The sequence below is a fragment of the Nuphar pumila genome, chromosome 2, assembly GCF_984573655.1.
Source record: "Nuphar pumila chromosome 2, dmNupPumi1.hap1.1, whole genome shotgun sequence".
Taxonomy (NCBI): Eukaryota; Viridiplantae; Streptophyta; class Magnoliopsida; order Nymphaeales; family Nymphaeaceae; genus Nuphar; species Nuphar pumila.
This window is the reverse complement of record NC_143250.1, coordinates 34,102,692-34,122,291: the sequence shown is the minus strand read 5'-3', so window position 1 is coordinate 34,122,291 and position 19,600 is coordinate 34,102,692. Positions and strand designations below refer to the sequence as shown.

The following is a 19,600-nucleotide window of genomic DNA, read 5'->3' as shown; positions in this document are numbered from 1 at the left end:
ATAAGGCTAGTTTTCTCCCAAATATATGAATTTTCTAATAGATCTGCAAAAACATATCACTTTTTTTTATTTTTTTGGCATGCAAACATGTGTTACTTCTCATGCTTTGTTGAATCATATATAAAGTTGTCTTTGTTTATTTTGTTTCTCTTTTTCATTTTTTCTGGAAAGAGCTGTAACCCTTTTCCCGCTAGAATCCTAATCATTTTTCCTCTCCTCTTGTGGTGAGTCTCGTGAAATTTTTTTGCTGCCTTTCGTCGAGGTTGTGGTATCATCCTTCTCATCTACTTCTTTGGTTAGGTCAAAAACTGAGTCCATACGAAGAATATATATATATATATATATATGAATATTGTTATATTTCATTCTAATTTTTTCCCTTTTTTTATAGACGAGCATCTAATAGCTTCATGTATATTTTTGTTTGGTTGTTGTGGATATTTTTTGTAGGTTTCTTGTGTTTTATTTAATAGTTGCCACTCGATTTACCGTTTAGGGTGTAATATATTTAGGATTTTTTTCATATATATATATATATATATTGTTTGTGTTGTAGTTGATTTATGTTTATTTGCATGTCCTTTAGTTAATATTCGATGTTTTTGTGTTGGTTTACTATGTACAACCATTTAATAGGAGTTAAGGGGTTATTGTGGGTAGTTGGTTTTCAAAGTGGTTATTGTAGGTAGTTATGTTATATGAATATATGAAGTATATATTGATGGTCTTTTTTTTCATGCTATTTTCATTAGATGAATGATATATTGTGTAATTGGTGTAAGGAGTTAATGATGGACTTTGAAACGGTTAGAGTACCCTACCGTAAAATGTGATCATCTTTTTTGAAGATCTATAATTGTCTCCAAGAAAAATAGTTATAAGAAACTTTTGGCTTTGATGTCTCGTAAAACCTGATATGTGAAAGAGTCAATGATCCTTCAATATAGTCTTTCTCTGAACCTAAATAGCCAACATCTATGGATGGACAATAATGATGTAAAATTGATGTTATTTTGTGGTGACGTTTACTTAGTTTCTTATAACGCTAAAGAAGAAGTGGGAAATGTGTATCTATCTAAGACGCCATCTATCGAGCTCAATCCTTTAACAATTATCCAACTATCCCAAATAGTGAATGATATTGACGTACCAAACATTCAGCTCAAGTACGCCATCTAGGCTCGGTCCCATCCTGGTAAGGAAGCTCGGCTCTGCCTGACTGTTGTGCCCACCCCCCTCCCTTTTCTTTTTTTGTTTTTTCACATACAACTGAAACCGAGCCGGGCTCAGTTGGGGTCCAACCGAGTATGGCTCGGTTGTGGCTTGCCCAGCCATGTTGGGCAGACTTGACTGGGTTGGGCTCGGTCCTCACCAAGCCCAACTTGGTCCCCACCTCCAGTCAGTCAGACTCAGCCGAGCCGAGCCTAGCTAACATTGGCTCCTAGCTCGGCTCACCCCGATTCTAGACCCGTCTCAGCCGATCGGCTTGAATCAGAGTTGGGTTCGACCTCTACAACACAAATATGACATACTTGTATAGTTTTAAAAAGAGTCCCCTTGTTCTTCTTTCACAATATGATAAATACTTTTAGCGCACTCTATTGGCGCAACAGACGCGACCCGTACACTGAGGCACGAGCCCTTTAAAGACCTACACTCGAAATCATCAGCAAGTTCGACCATCTCCTAGGTAGGAGAAAGTTGCATACAAGGACAAATGACATAACACTTCTAGCATATATATATATATATATATATATATATATATATATATATATATATATATATATATATATATATATATATATATGTGTGTGTGTGTGTGTGTGTGTGTGTGTGTGTGTGTGTGTGTGTGTGTGTGTTTAACTCAAGGACACAGTTGTATATATTCTTGTTCATTTAAATTCCTGTCATTTACTTTGCCGTCATGTTGTTACTTGCACAAGCTACTGTTTACGTAATTTATTTGGCTGATTTACGATTTCGTACATCGTGCACTGCTTATGCAATATATTTAGCCAGTTACGATTTTATACATCGTGCACCAATTACGCAACTTATTTAGCTCGATGTGTGGTTTCGCACATCGAGTTTGGCTTTATGTCATTTACTTTGCCGTTGTGCTGAAATATGCACATGCTACTACTTACGTAATTTACTTAGCCGATGTACGATTTTGTACATCGTACACTGCTTACAATTTATTTAGTTGATATATAGTTTTGTACATCGTATATTGTGCATCACTTATGCAGTTTATTTAACTCGATGTGTGGTTTCGTATATCAAGTCTGGCTTCATGTCATTTACATTGTCGCCATACTGAAATGTGTACATGCTTATGCTTTGATATATATGTATTATATATACATATATGTGACTTTGTAAAGTATGCAATTTTGCATATTCTTGCCTACCTTGCATTACGCTTGCATTTAAAGATGGAGAATTGCGTATGCTCGCCAAGATTTTAAAGAAAAAGAGAATTTCATGCGAGATTCCAGTGTTTGTAATATCTGTTGTTTCGAAAAAAGGAAAACGAATATCTGGTGGTTGCTTATTCGCAACCAAGTCTTTTCCTCAGCCCTGTATAGCCCTAAGAAGTACGCACAGTCTTTTGTTGTAATATTCAAATGACTCGGATACTCCCAACCTAAAACACAAGACTTTGAGATTTCTAAATAGTGTTGGGGCTTCTTCTGAGAAACCGATACCCCTTTGATCGTAGCAATACTATCAAACATGCACGGCATGTTAGTACTACAATGATTTGATGAGAGGTTTATGGTAACATCTTAGCATGCAAATACACAATGATAAAAAAAGGAATCACATAAATTATGATAAACAGAACATTGAGAATTCTAAATAATGTTGAGGTTTCTTTATGAGAAATCGACACTCCTCTCATCGTAACATGCACGACATGTTAGTACTACGATGATTGGATGTGAGGTTTATGGTAACCTCGTAATGTGAAAATACACAATGATGAAAAGAAAATCACATAAATGATAATCATCACCTTTATAGGTAAGATGCTCGGTTTGGTTTAAAAGACCAGAGCATGTAGAATAGGTCATCAGTAAAAATAGAACCTGCCATATCCATTTCTCTCTTGGTTCCATAAAGGGAGAGGATTGGATGATACAAAAACTCTGATGAATATGTTTTTAACAACTACACTCATCGAGCAAATGACTCGGAGTCCCAAGTCAACGGAGTTAGGGAATTGGGCTACCAAATATTATCGAAGGTGGTAGATCCCATGACTTCTGCAGAAGTCGAATGCATCCCTTACCACGAATACCATTGGAGAATTCTCTCTCAATCATTAGTCATCTTTTTTAGAACAGACTCAGCTAGTTGTCCGGGGTATCAAAATACATAGAATAACAAACCCCCAGGCAATCTCTATTGTTTCTACGTTTCTCCTATGTGTACCATCAGGACAACTAATATCAAAACAAAGTTATCATGTTCATTTTACTTATTTTGACTTGCACATCGCAAAAAAAATAACGTATATGTTAGTTTTGTTTTGAATTTTGTTAGCATGCTCATTTTGCTCACTATTGGGAGATATCTAATAAAATTAGAACGATAGAGAAACAAGATTAGTGTGCTCTAAGTGTCGCTTTAAAATTCCACTTTTGTATAAACTTTAAAACCTCATTTTGAATCTATTTGGTTTAAATGAATGTACGAAGTTATAAATCCGTTGCGTAAAGGAATGTTCGCCCGTAATGCGCCTAAGGTCTGTTGACTTGTTATTTCAAATACCATTTTTTGTTGAGCTGCTATGTTAAACTCTGATAAATGAATGATTACAAGGCTTTCCAAAATTTTCTTAAAAAGTTACAAGTGTTTTATAGTCTCTAAGTCGTCAGGTGATTTTCCAACTAACACCATGAGAATATTAATCTCTTGAAGGTCTTATATTCAAGAGACTATCATAAAAAAATAATATATTCCCTGCATCACCCAACTCACTTGAGCTTATACTCCTAATTACATGTGCGAGACAATAAATTCTAGTATTTCTAAAATTCAAAAACTGGATTTTTTTAACATATAAATTGACACTAATTTTATTGATTTTTAAGTGAGTTCATCTTTCAGCCAAAAAATTTAAATAACAAGATAAAATCTTTCATATGTCACAATTGCATGCAATGCCAATCAATGACTCATAAACACAATCAACATCTTATTATTGAAATATCCACAAATCTGATAAAAAAGTTATGCAAGGCTACGTAAAAGAACCGAGATTTTGTAGCTAAGGTTAAGGGCAAGTAATTCATTTCATAAATTAAAAGTAGCACAGGTACGACTGCAGAACAAGCCGAGCCAGCTCGAGCTCAACCCATTTAAGCTTGGCTTGAACTCGTCTTTGTAAATAAACTAGTTGGGCTTGAGCAAAGGCTTAGACTTAATACACATAAACGAATTGAGCTCGGTTACACTCAATTAGCCTGATTACACGCGTCACAGATGTTTATATAGGACATTCAGTTGAGTATATTTGTGTATTTTTTGATTAAATTATCAAAATAGAGTGTTAGCTTGATGGATAAGATGTTGGCAATTTAAATACGAGATTGTGAGAGTGAATCACACCACTTCTCTATTGTTTCGTTTTTTTAGGATCAGGCTCCATCACATGGCACACTTTGAGCGTATCTATGCACCTGGCTGCCCTCCATCTGCTTTTGGGCCCCACAATTTGACAGACTTGTCAACCAAAGATGGAGGGCACCATGTGCAGCGGCACACTCAAAGTGTGCCATGTGATGGCACCTGATCCTGGCTCGTTTCTGGCCACTATGTTGAAACCAGCCCAAACCTTATCGGGGCTTGGATTCGGATTCAAATTCGAAACGATCCGATCCATGGCAGCCGAAGGTCGGCGGCGGGAAAGATTCCCCCTCCCAACCGTCCCAGGGGCTCGCGGGTTGCATCGTTATTACGATTATTTATTTCTCACGATACCCCTATCACGTTTCTCTCGGCAACAACAATTTACAGTAAATCTCGACCATAAGCGAAGGCATTTTGATCAATTCCTATATTTTTCACCGCCATGCGTTTCGAACGTTAAAATCAATCAATCCATCGAAGTCTGATTCGCTCCTACATCTCCACCACAGAAACTAACCGCAATGATGAATTCCCTTCTCTCTCCTCCTCTTCTTCGGCTTCTTCCTCCAGTCCAATGAAACCTCTCTCTCTCTGTGAAAGGAGTTAGGGCAGAAGGGGGCGGTCGAGTATGTTGGGAAGGGCGCAATTGGGCCGCCGATCCGTCCTCCGAAGCCCTAACGCGGAGCGGCTCGCGAGGCGGATGAGGGGCCACCACCGGACCTTCCACCGCGCCCTCCGGAGCGGCTTCCGGTGCGTCCTCGACCCCAGGCTCGCCGCCTCCTCCCTCAACTCCGTCATCGCGACGGCGTCGGGGTCGACGGCGCACTCCGGCGTGGCGTCGGCGCTCGCGCAGGTGGCCGTCACGGCGGTCGCCATCGCTTCCGGGGCTTGCCTCTCCACCAAGGTCGATTTCTTGTGGCCGAAGCCCGAGGATCATCCGGGTAATGTTTTGCGGGTTTCTTTTCCTTTTTCCCACTCTGATTATGGAATCAAGGGTTTTCTTCTCCTTTTTGTTTATTGACGAATGTCCATATTTTTTTTTGCGTTCACGAACTTTTTAGTCTCGTACGGAAGGATATTCTTGATAGTAAGGATGGCTGTTTGAATGGACCTTTTGCATATGGAAATTAAACATGCAAAATCTCGCTAATTGAACTGTCACGACGAAGGTGTTTAGGATCCGTGGCGTTCAGGGGGGATTTGGGATCAATTCCATTGTCTACAAATGTATCCTATTGAGTAGAATGGGAGGATTTTCTGCAATTCCGCCAATCCTGACCCTGATTTCTTCCTCTTTTTTCTTTTTCCTTTCCTTCTTTACTATTTTATTGACTTCGCACGGTTAGTTGTCATTGGATTTTCATTGTCGCACCGTCTCTTTTTTGATGACCTACGCTTCCTTTATCCATATCTGATGTTTCTCTTCTGATTCCTACTTGTTGCGTGAACCATGGTTCACATCCTTCAGGTGATCGTCACTCAATTGAAGTAATCCCTAGATACATTAAATATATTCCTCGTTTGACTCATCGTGGTGCTTATCAGTTATAACTGGCTTTAAAGTGGCCTTGAGATCAACTTGTTGCGAGAGAATATGCAACTTGAGTTCGATGAAGGACATGGCAGACAATGAAATTTATACAGTGAGTTGGTTTCAGATGTTGGTTCTTATGAAATATAGCATGCCTCGAAATTAGTGTTGGGAATTAACTTATCCCATGGAAGGGAGATGTAGAACCTAATTCCAAAGGACATGATGAGGACTTGATGATGGAATCTATACAGCGAGTCTATTTCAGATCTTACTCCAAATGCAGCAAGAGGGCTATAGTATTCCCGTGTTCACTAGCTCTTTTTCCCTTTTTATTTTTTGCCATTTGGGAGCTGCTGGGGTTTACATTTTTGTAAAGGGTTATTTAGTGCATAATATTGTACACTAAGTCAAGCTTTCACCTGCTTTTCTCCTTTTTGGTTGTTTATTTTTTTCCCCAGAAAAGTGAAATATCAATAGATCTCTCTTGATGACTACTAATATCACATTTCTTTCTTGTATTGATAAAGGACTTTTTTATCCTGTCTTCAGACTCCCTTGTATTGGATGGAGTTGATGTCACAGGGTACCCTATCTTTACTGCTGCAAAGGTTTAAGTTTCTTTTTTTGTTTTTGCAGTAATAATGTGCATATTGTCCTAATCAATGGTTGCTAACAGTTTGTTCTGAAGGCAGGTTCAGAAGGCTATAGCCTTTGCAAAGAGAGCTCACAGTGGCCAATTTAGGAAAACGGGAGAACCTTATCTAAGTCATTGTGTACATACGGGAAAGATTTTAGCTGCCCTGGTTCCTGCAGAAGGAGAAAGAGTATGCTGTTTTACATTTAAATATTATATCTTTTTGTTTGTGAAACATGTTACAGGTTTTTTTTATCTGCTAGACACGTGGATTTTCAGGCCACAAATACGGTTGTAGCTGGAATTCTCCATGATGTAATAGATGATGCAGGAGAAAACCTCCGGCATGTAGAGGAGGAATTTGGTGAAGATGTTGCAAAGCTAGTATCTGGTGTTTCAAGGCTAAGCTACATTAATCAGGTACTATTGACCATTAACACTGGAGCAATAATTTTACTGTTTGTGTTACATGCGCGCACACATACACACACACAGCCTTTATCATGAATATCACCAAGTTTTGGAAAATTGCAATATCTTATTGATGGAAGTTGGTGCATGCGAGTGTGTGTGTCTGTGTGTCATGTGCATGCATGTGTGTGTACATGTGTGCATGTTTGATATTGTGGAGATTTTGGATTTACCCTGCTAAATGCACAAAACATGAAACTTGTGACTAGTTCAGTTTATTGCCTTTTTCCAATATATCATGATTTTAAAATTTTAATGCAATTTTAATGAGATCTATTGGTTTTTTGTTATTATTTACCACTTTTATAATTTTCCTTTTTTTTTGTATTCTTTTTATACTAACTCTTTTTTTTATGCTATTTTCACACAAATATATAACTTCTTAAACAATATTACTTGAATTTTCTTGCCAAGAGAATTGTCATAATGTGATATGTGACAATTGTATGAGCGTCAAATAAATCTTAATATGATTACTATGTGTTTCTCGACGCATATGTTATAATTCAAAAGTCTATGTGTTGGAGCTAATTTCCTGGGTCCATTGTGATGCAGCCTGGGGGGATGAACCCACGCCCCCATCATAGGCATGCCCTTACATGGCTAGGTGCTGGGCGCCCTAAGCCATTAGGCCTATCTTTTGGATTTATTTGTCTTTTTAATTGTTTGCTTGATGGATTTGGTTTGATTGGAATAAGGTCCAAGGCCCAATTTGTGAACATCTCTCTCCCTATATAAGGACCTTATGAGAGAGCCCAAGCTATGCATGAATTGAATTGGGGTATTTTTAGTTAAGTAGCTCTCTCTCCCTTGGATATCCCCCACTTTCCTATTCCCTCTTTCCCACTTTCCTTCTCTCTCTCTCTCACACACACACTTTCCCCCTCTCTCCCTTTCTTTCCTCCCTCTCCCTCTTTCTTTCCTTTTCTCTCCCATTGGCGCCTCCCACTTTCCTTCTCTCTCTCTCTCTCATCTCCACCCCTGGTAGCAGCTGGTAAACTTGTAAACATATATATATATATATAATAATATTATTATTATATATATATGTAAATAATATTTTTTCTTTTTCTGTATTTTTCTTTTTCTGTTTTTTGTCATCTAGTTCAATTTGAACTAGAATGACATAACTAGTCAAGTCTTAGTTAAGACTTGACTAGCAATAGAGTCGTTGGACTCTAGTCTAACGGCTCTATTTAGAGCCGTTGGATTGAGTACCTCATTCTCTCCTTCTCTCATACTGTCTATATATAGGGGTACAACCCCTCGTGTAATGTAAGTAAAATGCTTCTTAAGCATTGCTTTCTCCTTGTTCAATAAAAGAATATTTTTATTCCTTTTTGTTTCCTTTTATACCCTTCTTAAGGGTTATGCTTAAATGTCTTGTTAAGACATCATTTCAAATCTCAGTTCGTGTTTGGAAGATCATCATCTCATTTCATGGTATCAAAGCCGCAAAAGTATTAGACCTTGAAGAAAAGCTGCCTCGGTTTCCGTGCCCATTTGTAAAAGTGTTCGCCACTTGAAGAGAAGTGTTTTATCACTTCGTTGGGAAAGATTCCACACCTTGTTGTATTGTATCTCTTTCTTTTTCTCACTTCTCTTCTTGTTTCTCTTCTATCCCTATTCTTTTTCTCTCCTTGTAATCAATGGATGACAATGATAAAGTCACCATCATGCCTATGAAATTGAGCGATACAAAGTATGTAACATGGGCTTCAATCGTTAAGCACCATATATGGGAAAAGGCCTATGGGGGATTGCGGATGCTTCCGATTCGGAACCTAAGCTATCTCTTACTAAAAAGGAGGGAGATAAAGAGGTTCCTCTATCGGAAGAAGAGAAAATCAAGGCTCTAGCCTCTTATGAGAAAAAATGGAAAGAGTGGAGAATATCTCATGCGAAGATAATGTCATGGCTTATCAATAGCGTTGACATTAAAAAATGCTCAAGTCTTGCCAAGTTTGATCATGCTGATAAGGCATGGGAATACCTTAAAAATATGTATTCCCTTAAAGATATTGCACACATGTGCAATCTCCAAGAAAAAGTTCAAATGATGATCCAAGGAGACAAAACAATTTGTGAATATTACAATGGTTTGTCCGAACTTTGGGAAGAACTTTTTCTTTTAGAACCAAAGTGGCATTATACCGAAGACATCGAGCTTCGTCAGAAACAACTCGATGCTGAATATTTTTACCAGTTTATAACTGGATTGAGGCCGGAATTTGAAACTACTAAATCAACCCTCCTTCACCGGGGGAAAATTCCTTCTATTGTTGAAACTATTGAAGAATTAACAATGGAAGAAAATCGTCTCCAGAAAGGTTCTTCTAAAACTGAAGATAATTATGTTCTAGCTGTGTCTAGACAAGGGAATCATGTTCGATCTTATAGACCTCCTCACTTTAATCATCAAAATAGTGATTATGACAAGAAGAAAGTTATTTGTCATCATTGTCATGAACCGGGACACTACAGGCTACAATATCCCAAACTTAAGGAGCTGAGAGAGAAAAGAGCTGCAATTGCTGAATCGGAGCCTAAAGATCAAGATGCACCAGTTTTCATGGCCCAACTAATGGAGATTCTTCAGTCTCTCATCAAAAGTGCCTCTTCTTCATCTGAAGCTATCCGAATGTGTTAAAAACAAAACAAGTGTGTCAAAAGGTCTTTACAGCCGATGCGACTTCTCTTGAAATAGAAGGAATAAGAAATTTTGAAAAATTGTAAAACAAAGAAATTTTCTATTCCAGAAATTAGATATGTTTTCAAATTGAATTTAAATCTTTTATCTGTATCTCAAATTTCTCACTATGGGTGTAATATTTTCTTTTCTTCTCATGGTTGTTGGGTACATGATCGCCAGTCAGGCAAACTGATTTGGGAAGGCCATAGAGAAGGACTCTATTACATGGATTTTTTGGAAATGCCGAAGAATGCTTTTTGCTATAATATTCAGAAAATTGAGTTGGAACTATGGCATAAGAGACTTGGTCACCCACATATAGCCAAAATCCTACTTTTTCCAAATCTAGGAAAATTTTGTAACTCTGAATCATTTGACTATAAAGATTGTATTCTTGGCAAAATAAAAAGATTACCATTTCAGAACAGAACTTTTTTCTCTTCAAGACCACTTGAATTAGTACACTTGGATGTTTGGGGTCCTGTACCAGTAATTTCTAAAGGAGGATTTGCTTACTATGTTATTTTTGTCGATGATTTCTCTCGATATACGTGGATTTACTTTCTTAAACACAAGCCTGAAGTATTTTCATACTTTCAAACATTTCATAATATGGTTAAAAACAAGTTTCAAAATGATATTACCATTTTTTGCACAGATTCAGGGGGAGAGTTTTTATCCATAGATTTTAAAAATTATCTTAAGTCACATGACATCACACATCAAAGATCTTGTCCTTATACACCTCAACAAAATGGGTTGGCAGAACGTAATCATCGCCATATTATGGAAACCACTAGGACTTTATTAATAGCAAATCAAGTTCCGAAAGACTTTTGGGCAGAAGCCGCCTTAACTGCTATCTATCTGATTAATAGGATGCCATCCTCTTCTTTACAAAATATCACTCCCATTGAAAAACTTATGAACGTTTCTCCAACCTACTCTAGAATGAGAATATTTGGGTGCATATGTTTCATATTTATTGACAAAAATGATAAACTTTCTCCTCGTGCGATTCCCTGTGCCTTTCTAGGATATGCTGAAAATCAGAAAGGTTATAGGTGTTTTAACTTAAAAAATAATAGATTATATGTGTCTAAAAATGTTTCCTTTCTCGAAAAGGAGAGCTTCTTTGATTTTAAAAAACCAAAGGAAGACACTGAGTACTCTTTTTTGTTAGATCTGACATCAAAATCTGATAAATATGATCTTGACTATAACTTTGATAATGATCAAGGAATTATTGATCTTGATCATAATGTTAACAATGAAGAAGTTCATAGAGACACTAGTATCCAATACTTCAGGCCACAAGTGTCTAATCCTACATGTGCACTTGAAAAATATTCTGACATTGCAACTAGACGATCATCTCGAGTCTCGAGGCCTCCAGGAAAGTTTGTCATACGAGTCCTTCTCACCTACATATAGGGCAATCATTGCATTAATTCACTCATATAAAGAACCATCTACATATCTCCAAGCAAAAAATGATGTCAAATGGATAGAAGCCATGAAAGTTGAATTAGATGCACTAGAAAAAGCTTTTACATAGATTATTCAAGATCTTCCTCCAGAGAAGAAAACTATAGGATGTCGATGGGTTTATAAAATTAAAACCAAGAGTGATGACACTCTTGAAAGATATAAAACCCGATTAGTAGCCAAAGGTTATGCCCAAGAATACGGCATTGATTATGAATAAACCTTTGCTCCAGTGGCTCGTATGACAACTGTCAGAACCTTAATTGCCTTAGCCTCTATCAAGAAATGGTTCATTTTCCAAATGGATGTCAAAAATTCCTTTTTAAATGAAAAGCTAGTTGAAGAAGTATACATGAAACCCCCTCTTGGTCTAAGTATTCCTAAGGGTAACGCCCTTCGCATAAAAAAAGCCCTTTATAGACTTAAACAAGCACCAAAAGCTTGATATGATAGATTTAGTCGTGTTATGATTGATATTGGTTTTCAATTCTGTTTAACTGACAGTGTTTTGTTTGTTAAGAATTCTGATGCAGGAATCATTGTGCTTCTTTATGTGGATGATATGATCATCACTGGAAGCGATAAACAGGGAGTTGAAACGATCAAAAGACTTCTTAAATCTCATTTTGAAATGACTGATTTAGGCTTATTAAGATATTTTTTAGGCATTGAAGTTGCTTATTCTCCTAGAGGATATTTATTATCTCAGACTAAATTTGCTTTTGACATTGTTTCCAGGTCTGGTATTAGTGATGATAAGAAAGTAGACACTCCAGAAGTTGTTAATGTTAAAATGAAGATTGATGATGGAGAACTTCTTGCTGATCCTACTCCTTACATACAACTTGTCGGGGTACTTTCCTATCTATCCATTACCAGATCAGATATAACACATGTTGTTCACACAGCAAGCCAGTTTCAACATGCTCCTACTTCTGTTTATATAGGAGCAATCATGCGTATTATCAGACACATTCAGTTCTCTCTTTCACAAGGACTTTTCTTGTCTTCTTCCTCTTCTCTTGATTTACTTGCATATACTGATGCCGATTGGGGAGGTCATCCCAATAACAGACACTCAACCACTGTTTTTTGTGTTTTTTAGGAGAATCATTAATCTCGTGGAGGTGCAAAAAGCAGCAGAAGGTATCTCTATCATCCACCTAAGCTGAATACAGAGTCATGACAACCACGATCATGAAAGTAGTTTGGCTCCGACGACTGCTTGCTGACATGGGAACTGAAGCAACAAAACCTTCACAGATGTGCTGTGACAACAAAAGTGCGATCTACATTGCAAGTAACAGAACATTCCACGAACGCACCAAACACATCGAAATAGATTATCACTACGTCAGAGAGAAATATCTACATGGGACAATTGATCTGTCATATGTTACTTCAGAATATCAGTTAGCAGACTTCTTTACAAAGCCTCTCGCTGCTCCCCGATTTCACTTTCTCTTAGACAAACTTTCGCTCATTGTATCGTAAGTTTGAAGGGGAGTGTTAAAATGTAAATTTGTAAACATATATATATAATAATAATATTATTATATATATAAATAATATTTTTTATTTTTCTATATTTTTTCTTTTTTTGTTTTTTGTCATCTAGTTCAATTTGAACTAAAATGACATAACTAGTCAAGTCTTAGTTAAGACTTGACTAGCAATAGAGTCGTTGGACTGAGTCCAACGACTCTATTGAGTCCCTCATTCTCTCCCTCTCTCATACTGTCTATATATAGGGGTACAGCCCCTCTTGTAATGTAAGTAAAATGATTCTTAAGCATTGCTTTCTCCTTGTTCAATAAAAGAATATTTTTATTCCTTTTTGTTTCCTTTTATACCCTTCTTAAGGGTTATGCTTAAATGTCTTGTTAAGACATCATTTCGAATCTCAGTTCGTGTTTGGAAGATCATCATCTCATTTCAGCAGCACCCCCTAGGGTGTTCCCAAAGGTGCCATGAGGCTGTGCACATCCCCAAGAGGCCATAAGCCTCTCGGAGGCTCTGCCTTGCGAGTCGAGCATGCCGGTAGCCAGTCCTTGGCTACTGCAGCCTTTGTTGGTGTTGGGCATTCAGATCTGAAAACCAGCATGTAAGAGCCTTCCCCACACTGGATCAGACTTTCCAAGTGCTGATCAGAGGGCACAACCCCCCCACGGGTTTGCTTGGGTCGTTGGAGGTCCCAGATATTTTTCGGGGAATCAGTAAGACTCCCAGGACTCCGCCGCATCTGTTGAGTGTACTGGAAGCACGATCCCCATTGCATCAGGCCCCTCCACTGTGGGTGACGTCCACGGGGTCTCCATTCACGTGTTTAGACCCTCCTCACAACAGATTCAACCTTTCTTACGCGTTTGGGAGGCTTTGAGACCCGAATGCATGGTGGATGTCCCGCTGCAAGCGCCAAACGAAGCCTCGTGTGACCCTTTCGCGCAAATACATATTCGATTTAAACATAGAGAGTGTGGGCCGCACCACATTGTCTCCCTGGTATGCCACCTTGTGACAACTTTTGTGTGCTAAGGAGATCATGCATCAAAATCACAAAGGAATTTACTCTTTCATGGAGTTCTTTGACAATAGTAGAACCCTTAGTTGGTAGGGAGGAGGGGTCCACTGCTATGGTCAACCAACTGATGCCTTTAGTGTATGGAATACCTATTTAATATTTTCTAACCAAAGTGATTATTTCTTGTTCCTGCAGCCCAACTCCCGAAAGAATAGGGAAGAGATCCACTTACCATAGAATTAGATTTTGATGTGGATCATATGAGGGCTGTCTGGTTCTGTGGCCTAGCAATGAAGTCTCAAAGTTGCAAATTGAAGTATTTGGAAGATATTCTTGTAATATCTTCTTCCCTCTGTTCTGTTTTGTGCATCTGCAAGTTGTAAAGTATTCCAATCTGTGCATTTAGTTTTTAGAAAGATATTTTATATGGCTCTTCACTTTTTGTTTGCATGATGCGGCAACTTTAATTTTTTCTTCTTTCCTTTGTAGAATCTTGTATCATAAGCAGGTCAAGGTTTTAAAAGAATATCCAAGAAAGGATGCACTGGAAATTCCATAGGATTCTATAAAGAAGTTCATTTATTCTACAAATTATGGGATAACCCTTGCTGTCACAGTTAATTTTGATTTCTTATTACTTGTTAGAATGTTTCATTGTTGCAGAATGAGTTTGACAATGAATTGCTGTATGCTTAATATACACAGTTTTTGCTTTTTCTTATTACAATTTTAGAATTAGTGAATTGGGCTTGTTTAATAGTACAACTGTCTTACTCCCCTATCTTGTCACATTAAATACCATTCTTAATGTGAAACTACAAAAAATAGCTTATTTTGTGTCTCTGTGTCAGTGGTAGAAGGGGTAGCATGCATCATATATGTTGTATCATGTAAGTTGTTTTGATTGCTGATCTATGTTTCATTTTCTCCTGGAGGATGTTCCTGAAAGGGCCATGCTTTAATTTGTGACCTATCATATTCTTGATCCCGTCTTATAATCCTATGTTTATGCTGCCAAGCTGCTGAAGCAGGCTGTGCTAAATGTCACTGTTGTTAATGATGTTGATAGTTGCACATGCTCTTTGGTTTTGATTCTATTAACTACTAATCCGACATCATTCTGTTGTTCAACACATCTTTTTCATGGAAGATGCTTCAAGCATTATAGAGGTCTGCCTGTGGATTTATTCCATGCCAAGTAGAGATTTAAGGATTCTTACCAGCTCCTCTTTATTTTCAAGTTCATCTTGTGCAGCTTTTGCGGAGACACCGCAGGACAAATGTTAACCGTGATTTCCTCAGTGCTGAAGAGGTATGATTCTTTCTGATACTTGTTCAACTCATGTTGATATTATGTGGCATATTATCTTCACAGTTTAATTTTCACTTTTTCCTGCATTCATTTGCTTCAATATTTCATTTTAAGGAAAATGTCTAGTCTATGAGCTTGTGACATCTCTTGTTCTTTCATCTTCATTGCTTTTGAATTCTTGGAGAGGAAAGGAAAAAAAAAGAAAATTGCCATGCAACGAAGTAGATTCTTGGAGGCTAGTATTGTAATATCTCGCAAATTTTGCCTAATTTTAAAATTTAATAAATGTAATTTTTATTATTTAAATTGATTTAATATATATATGTGGCTGACGTGATATGGATCCTAATATTGGATCTTGGACACTTTAGGCCGAGATCCAAGATCCATATGACGTTAAATGGATCCAGATATGGATCTTGGACCCTATGGGCCGGGATCCAAGATCTATGAGTAGCTGGAAAGCTAAGTTTAAAAATAAAATAAAATAGAATAGAATAGAATAGATAATATATATAGATATATATTATAATTAGTGTTTGGTTTAGAAAGATTTTTATTGAATAGAAATCTTTCCAAAACCATAGGGGACGTCCTCTTTAGAGAGGAGTCCTATTAGAATTATAAGAAGAGGCTCATGCCTCCTCTCAACATCATTTTTCGAGAGAGAAAGAGAGAGAGAGGGCTGAAGCACAAAGAAAAAAAAAAGGGGCTGTACCGTGTGTGTGTGTGTGTGAGAGAGAGAGAGAGAGAGAGAGAGAGAGAGAGAGAGCAGGCTGACCAGCGCCTCTTCAACTTCTTATTCATCTTCATTCTTCACGGTTCGAACCACAACGATTAAGGTACGGGTTTCTGTAACGCCCCAAAATCCTGGACTTGAAACCTTTTATGAAAAATGTTGAAAGCTTTAAAATCGATCATTTATCAAAATTTGAAACAGAGATTCAGCGAAAAATCATGTTCGAACAAAAAAGTCTCTGGACATTGGGCGCATTACAGCGCAATTTTCCTTTACAAACTGATTTGCAATTTCAAATATATTTATTGAAATAAATAGAAGAAACAGAGTTTTGGTAACACAGTTTTAATAATTCATGAGTTTAATTCAAAAGAGACTTTCAAATAATATTTATATCATATTTTACCAAAACGTCAAGGAAAGGGTCTCATCTTGATCTCATCACGTTATCGTGCCATCGCAAGCTGTATCAACCTGTCCACCACCTGCCCATGAAATGGGTCAGTTTCACGAAAAACTAGTAGGTGTACAAAAGACAATGAAGAACAAAAACTGCAATAAGCAAGATAATTGCTCAACTAAACAGGAGAAACAAAACTAGCAGAGCTATCCATACATGCTGTCGAGTATGGAAAGCAAAACTCTAGTAAAGCAAAGTAGTAACTGACAAAGTGCTAAACAAGCAAAGTAAGCAACTGTAGCAGTCTGACTAACTCTACAGGTAGGGAGTAACTAACTCCACCAAGCAGTCAAGCATTGTAAGCCGAGTAACAAAATAAGATAGACAATCATAACAAAGTTTACAATACATACAATAACTATTGAATTCTTCAGTCTACCGACAAGTAACTACAATGATCATAAAATGCAAGCTATTACACAAGCAGTTTATAAGCTACACGTGATTAAGCAATCACACGACAACAATTATATATTAACCACAAAGTGTAGGTAGTTAGTAAGACAAACAATTGCATTAGTTTTAGTTGTAAACAATTCGTAGATTATGAGTTGTGAGCAGTCGTATCCGTTGTAAGAGACGCAAGCCAATAAGTGCTAGATTACAACAAGCACGAATAACTCCACCAAGTAGTAAAGCAAGTCACATGCTAATATATTGCAACTAGCGTAATGCTATTATCATAAGCATTTAACTAGTACGAGCAGCTAGTTATTACTAGCAAGGAACTGCGTAAGCAATTCAACCAACAAGAACAACGCCCCACCAGGCGTGCATAGTTCAACGAGTGGTATACGCTGAACTACAGGGCAAACAAGCAAGTCGTGTCACAGTACGCACATCTCAATAATACTGTGAGTATATTACATTTTGTTCTGATTAATAATTGGTCGTTGTGGGTACGCACACGACACTAAATGTAGAAACAACCGAGATCGATTCAGGGGTCTATTATGCCATGCATTTTATGATACCCCGAATGACTGACTGAGTCCGTTCCTAAGGGGACAGCCAGTGACCAAGAGAGTAAATCCCCAAAGGCATACGTAGCCCGTGGATGCATCCAAACTTCTGCAGAAGTGGCCTGAAAGCTATCTTTGTAGCATTTCCCCTAACTTTGATGACTGGGGAAGCCAAGTCATTTACCCGTAATAGCCATTAATGACTTGTCTATCAGAGTTTTGTACCATCCATCATCTCTCTTGATGAATCATATTGAACGAACACGACGAGGGTTTCTTAACCGCTACCTCATTCTACGTGCTTTGGTCCATTAGACCCACTTGAGCATCTTGTCTGTGGAGGCGCATAATCACCATTATGTGAATTACACGTGCTATTGTGCATTCGAGGTAACCACACACCTCTCTTCCTACTCACCGCAATACACAATGTACCTATTCAAAAGTACAACCACGATAAGAGGGGTATGGACTTCTTAACAGGAAATCCCCACAAAAATGCTTTGCCGATAAGATAAGGTGTAACCATTCAAGTTCAAACTTGTCATGCTCAGATCCTTTAGACCATCACGAGCCTCTTGCCTGTTAGGGAAACATCAACATTACATGATTAACAGAAAGTGTCAAAACCAGAGTTACCGGAAGCGCCTAGGTAAGTTGGGAAGCGCGCTTTCCTGGAGTGCTCTTCGGAAGCGTGAAACGTCGTTTAGACCATCATGAGCCTTTTTTGTATTTTTTATTTATTTTATTTATTTTTTTTGCTTCCCCCTCGCTTCCTAGGTCGCTTCCGATTCGCTTCCTAGGTCACTTTTGAGACAATTCCCGATTCGCTCCTAAGTGGTCCCATGCTTCCCACTTCCTAAAATTTTGAAAGTGTCTCGCTTCCTGCTCCCGCTTCCCGTATTGCTTCCCGCTCCCGCTTCCTCAACTGGCAACCATGGTCAAAACACGCTTCGAGGTTACTACCGACCTTTCCTCCTGCTCCTCGTAGTCTGATTATATCGTACATGACTAAGGGTACAACTATGAGGAGAGGGGCATGGATTTCTCAGAAGAAATCCATCAACAATAATCTCGGGAAGAAAGGAAAAGTGCAAACCATTTTAGTTTGTCCAGAAAACCCAATAACTAGATCTCGCCTCAGTGATGACGTAGCACCGATCTAACAATAGTGCAGGTTCCTCAGTAGAACCTTCCCACGCACATGCCCTTAAACAGGGTTATACGAGTTGCATCAAATACACGAACTGAAGTTGTAAAACACTTCTCCGAAATGCATCGATTTGGGAGATCCAGCCGCTATCTCGCAAAAGGCTTTCAAAATCTGCTTTACCAAACTATATGTTTCGAAAATAGGTTGGTGCTTAAAAGTCATCTTTTGGAGAACCAAGTGTAATGAAATATGCGGAAAAGAAATATATGTCCTACAATGGATGTTCACACATAGAAAGCAAAGAACAAGTCCAAAAGAGGACATACACAAAAGCCAACAATGGCTTGAAAGCCTAAAATCTTATAAAAACACAAGAAGGCTTCAAGAAGCCACTACATTACAAAGGGGGAGACCCCACTTATTTATAGGCAAGAGAGGAGTGAGAGAGAGTTAGAGAAGGGAGAGAGAGGCACCATTGGGAGTCCCAACAAGGTGTCGTTGGGCTCCCAACGGCCACAATTGTGACCGTTGGGAGCCCGACTCTTTGTTGGGCCCCCCAATAAGGGTGCATTTAATGCACAAAAAATAAAAAAGGAAAATAAGAAATAAGAAAAAAAGGAAAGGTAAAAGAAAAAAGGAAAAGGTAAAAAATACTACAATGCCCCTATTGGGCGAATTTACAGAAATTCCCTTTATCGGGTATGGATGAATATACCTATATATATATATATTTATATATATATATATAAATATATTGATTACATGTATTTTAACACCCTCAAGCTTTACGGGGATACAACCGAAAGCTTGTTGAGAAGAAACATAAAACGAGGAGCAGCAAGGGCTTTAGTGAAGAAGTCCGCCAATTGGTACTCGGATGTGACGTAAGGCAGTGCTATGATTCCTTTTAGGTATTCATCTCGAACATAGTGACAGTCCATCTCTATGTGTTTAGTACGCTCATGGAAGGTGCGATTGCTTGCAATATAA

At 38.0% G+C, this 19,600-nt stretch overlaps 1 protein-coding gene across 1 annotated transcript in view; it reads left to right on the top strand.

Annotated features, from left to right (window-relative positions):
• Positions 1-5,150: 5,150 nt before the first annotated feature.
• Positions 5,151-19,600, top strand: part of LOC149845215 (uncharacterized) — a 186,085-nt gene continuing 171,635 nt past the window's right edge. The window contains exons 1-5 of the mRNA XM_089995614.1: positions 5,151-5,585; positions 6,728-6,786; positions 6,871-7,002; positions 7,092-7,232; positions 15,240-15,296. Of these exons, the coding sequence (XP_089851740.1) occupies positions 5,273-5,585; positions 6,728-6,786; positions 6,871-7,002; positions 7,092-7,232; positions 15,240-15,296 (702 nt within the window). The 5' untranslated portion in view covers positions 5,151-5,272. The remainder of the gene's footprint in view (positions 5,586-6,727; positions 6,787-6,870; positions 7,003-7,091; positions 7,233-15,239; positions 15,297-19,600) is intronic.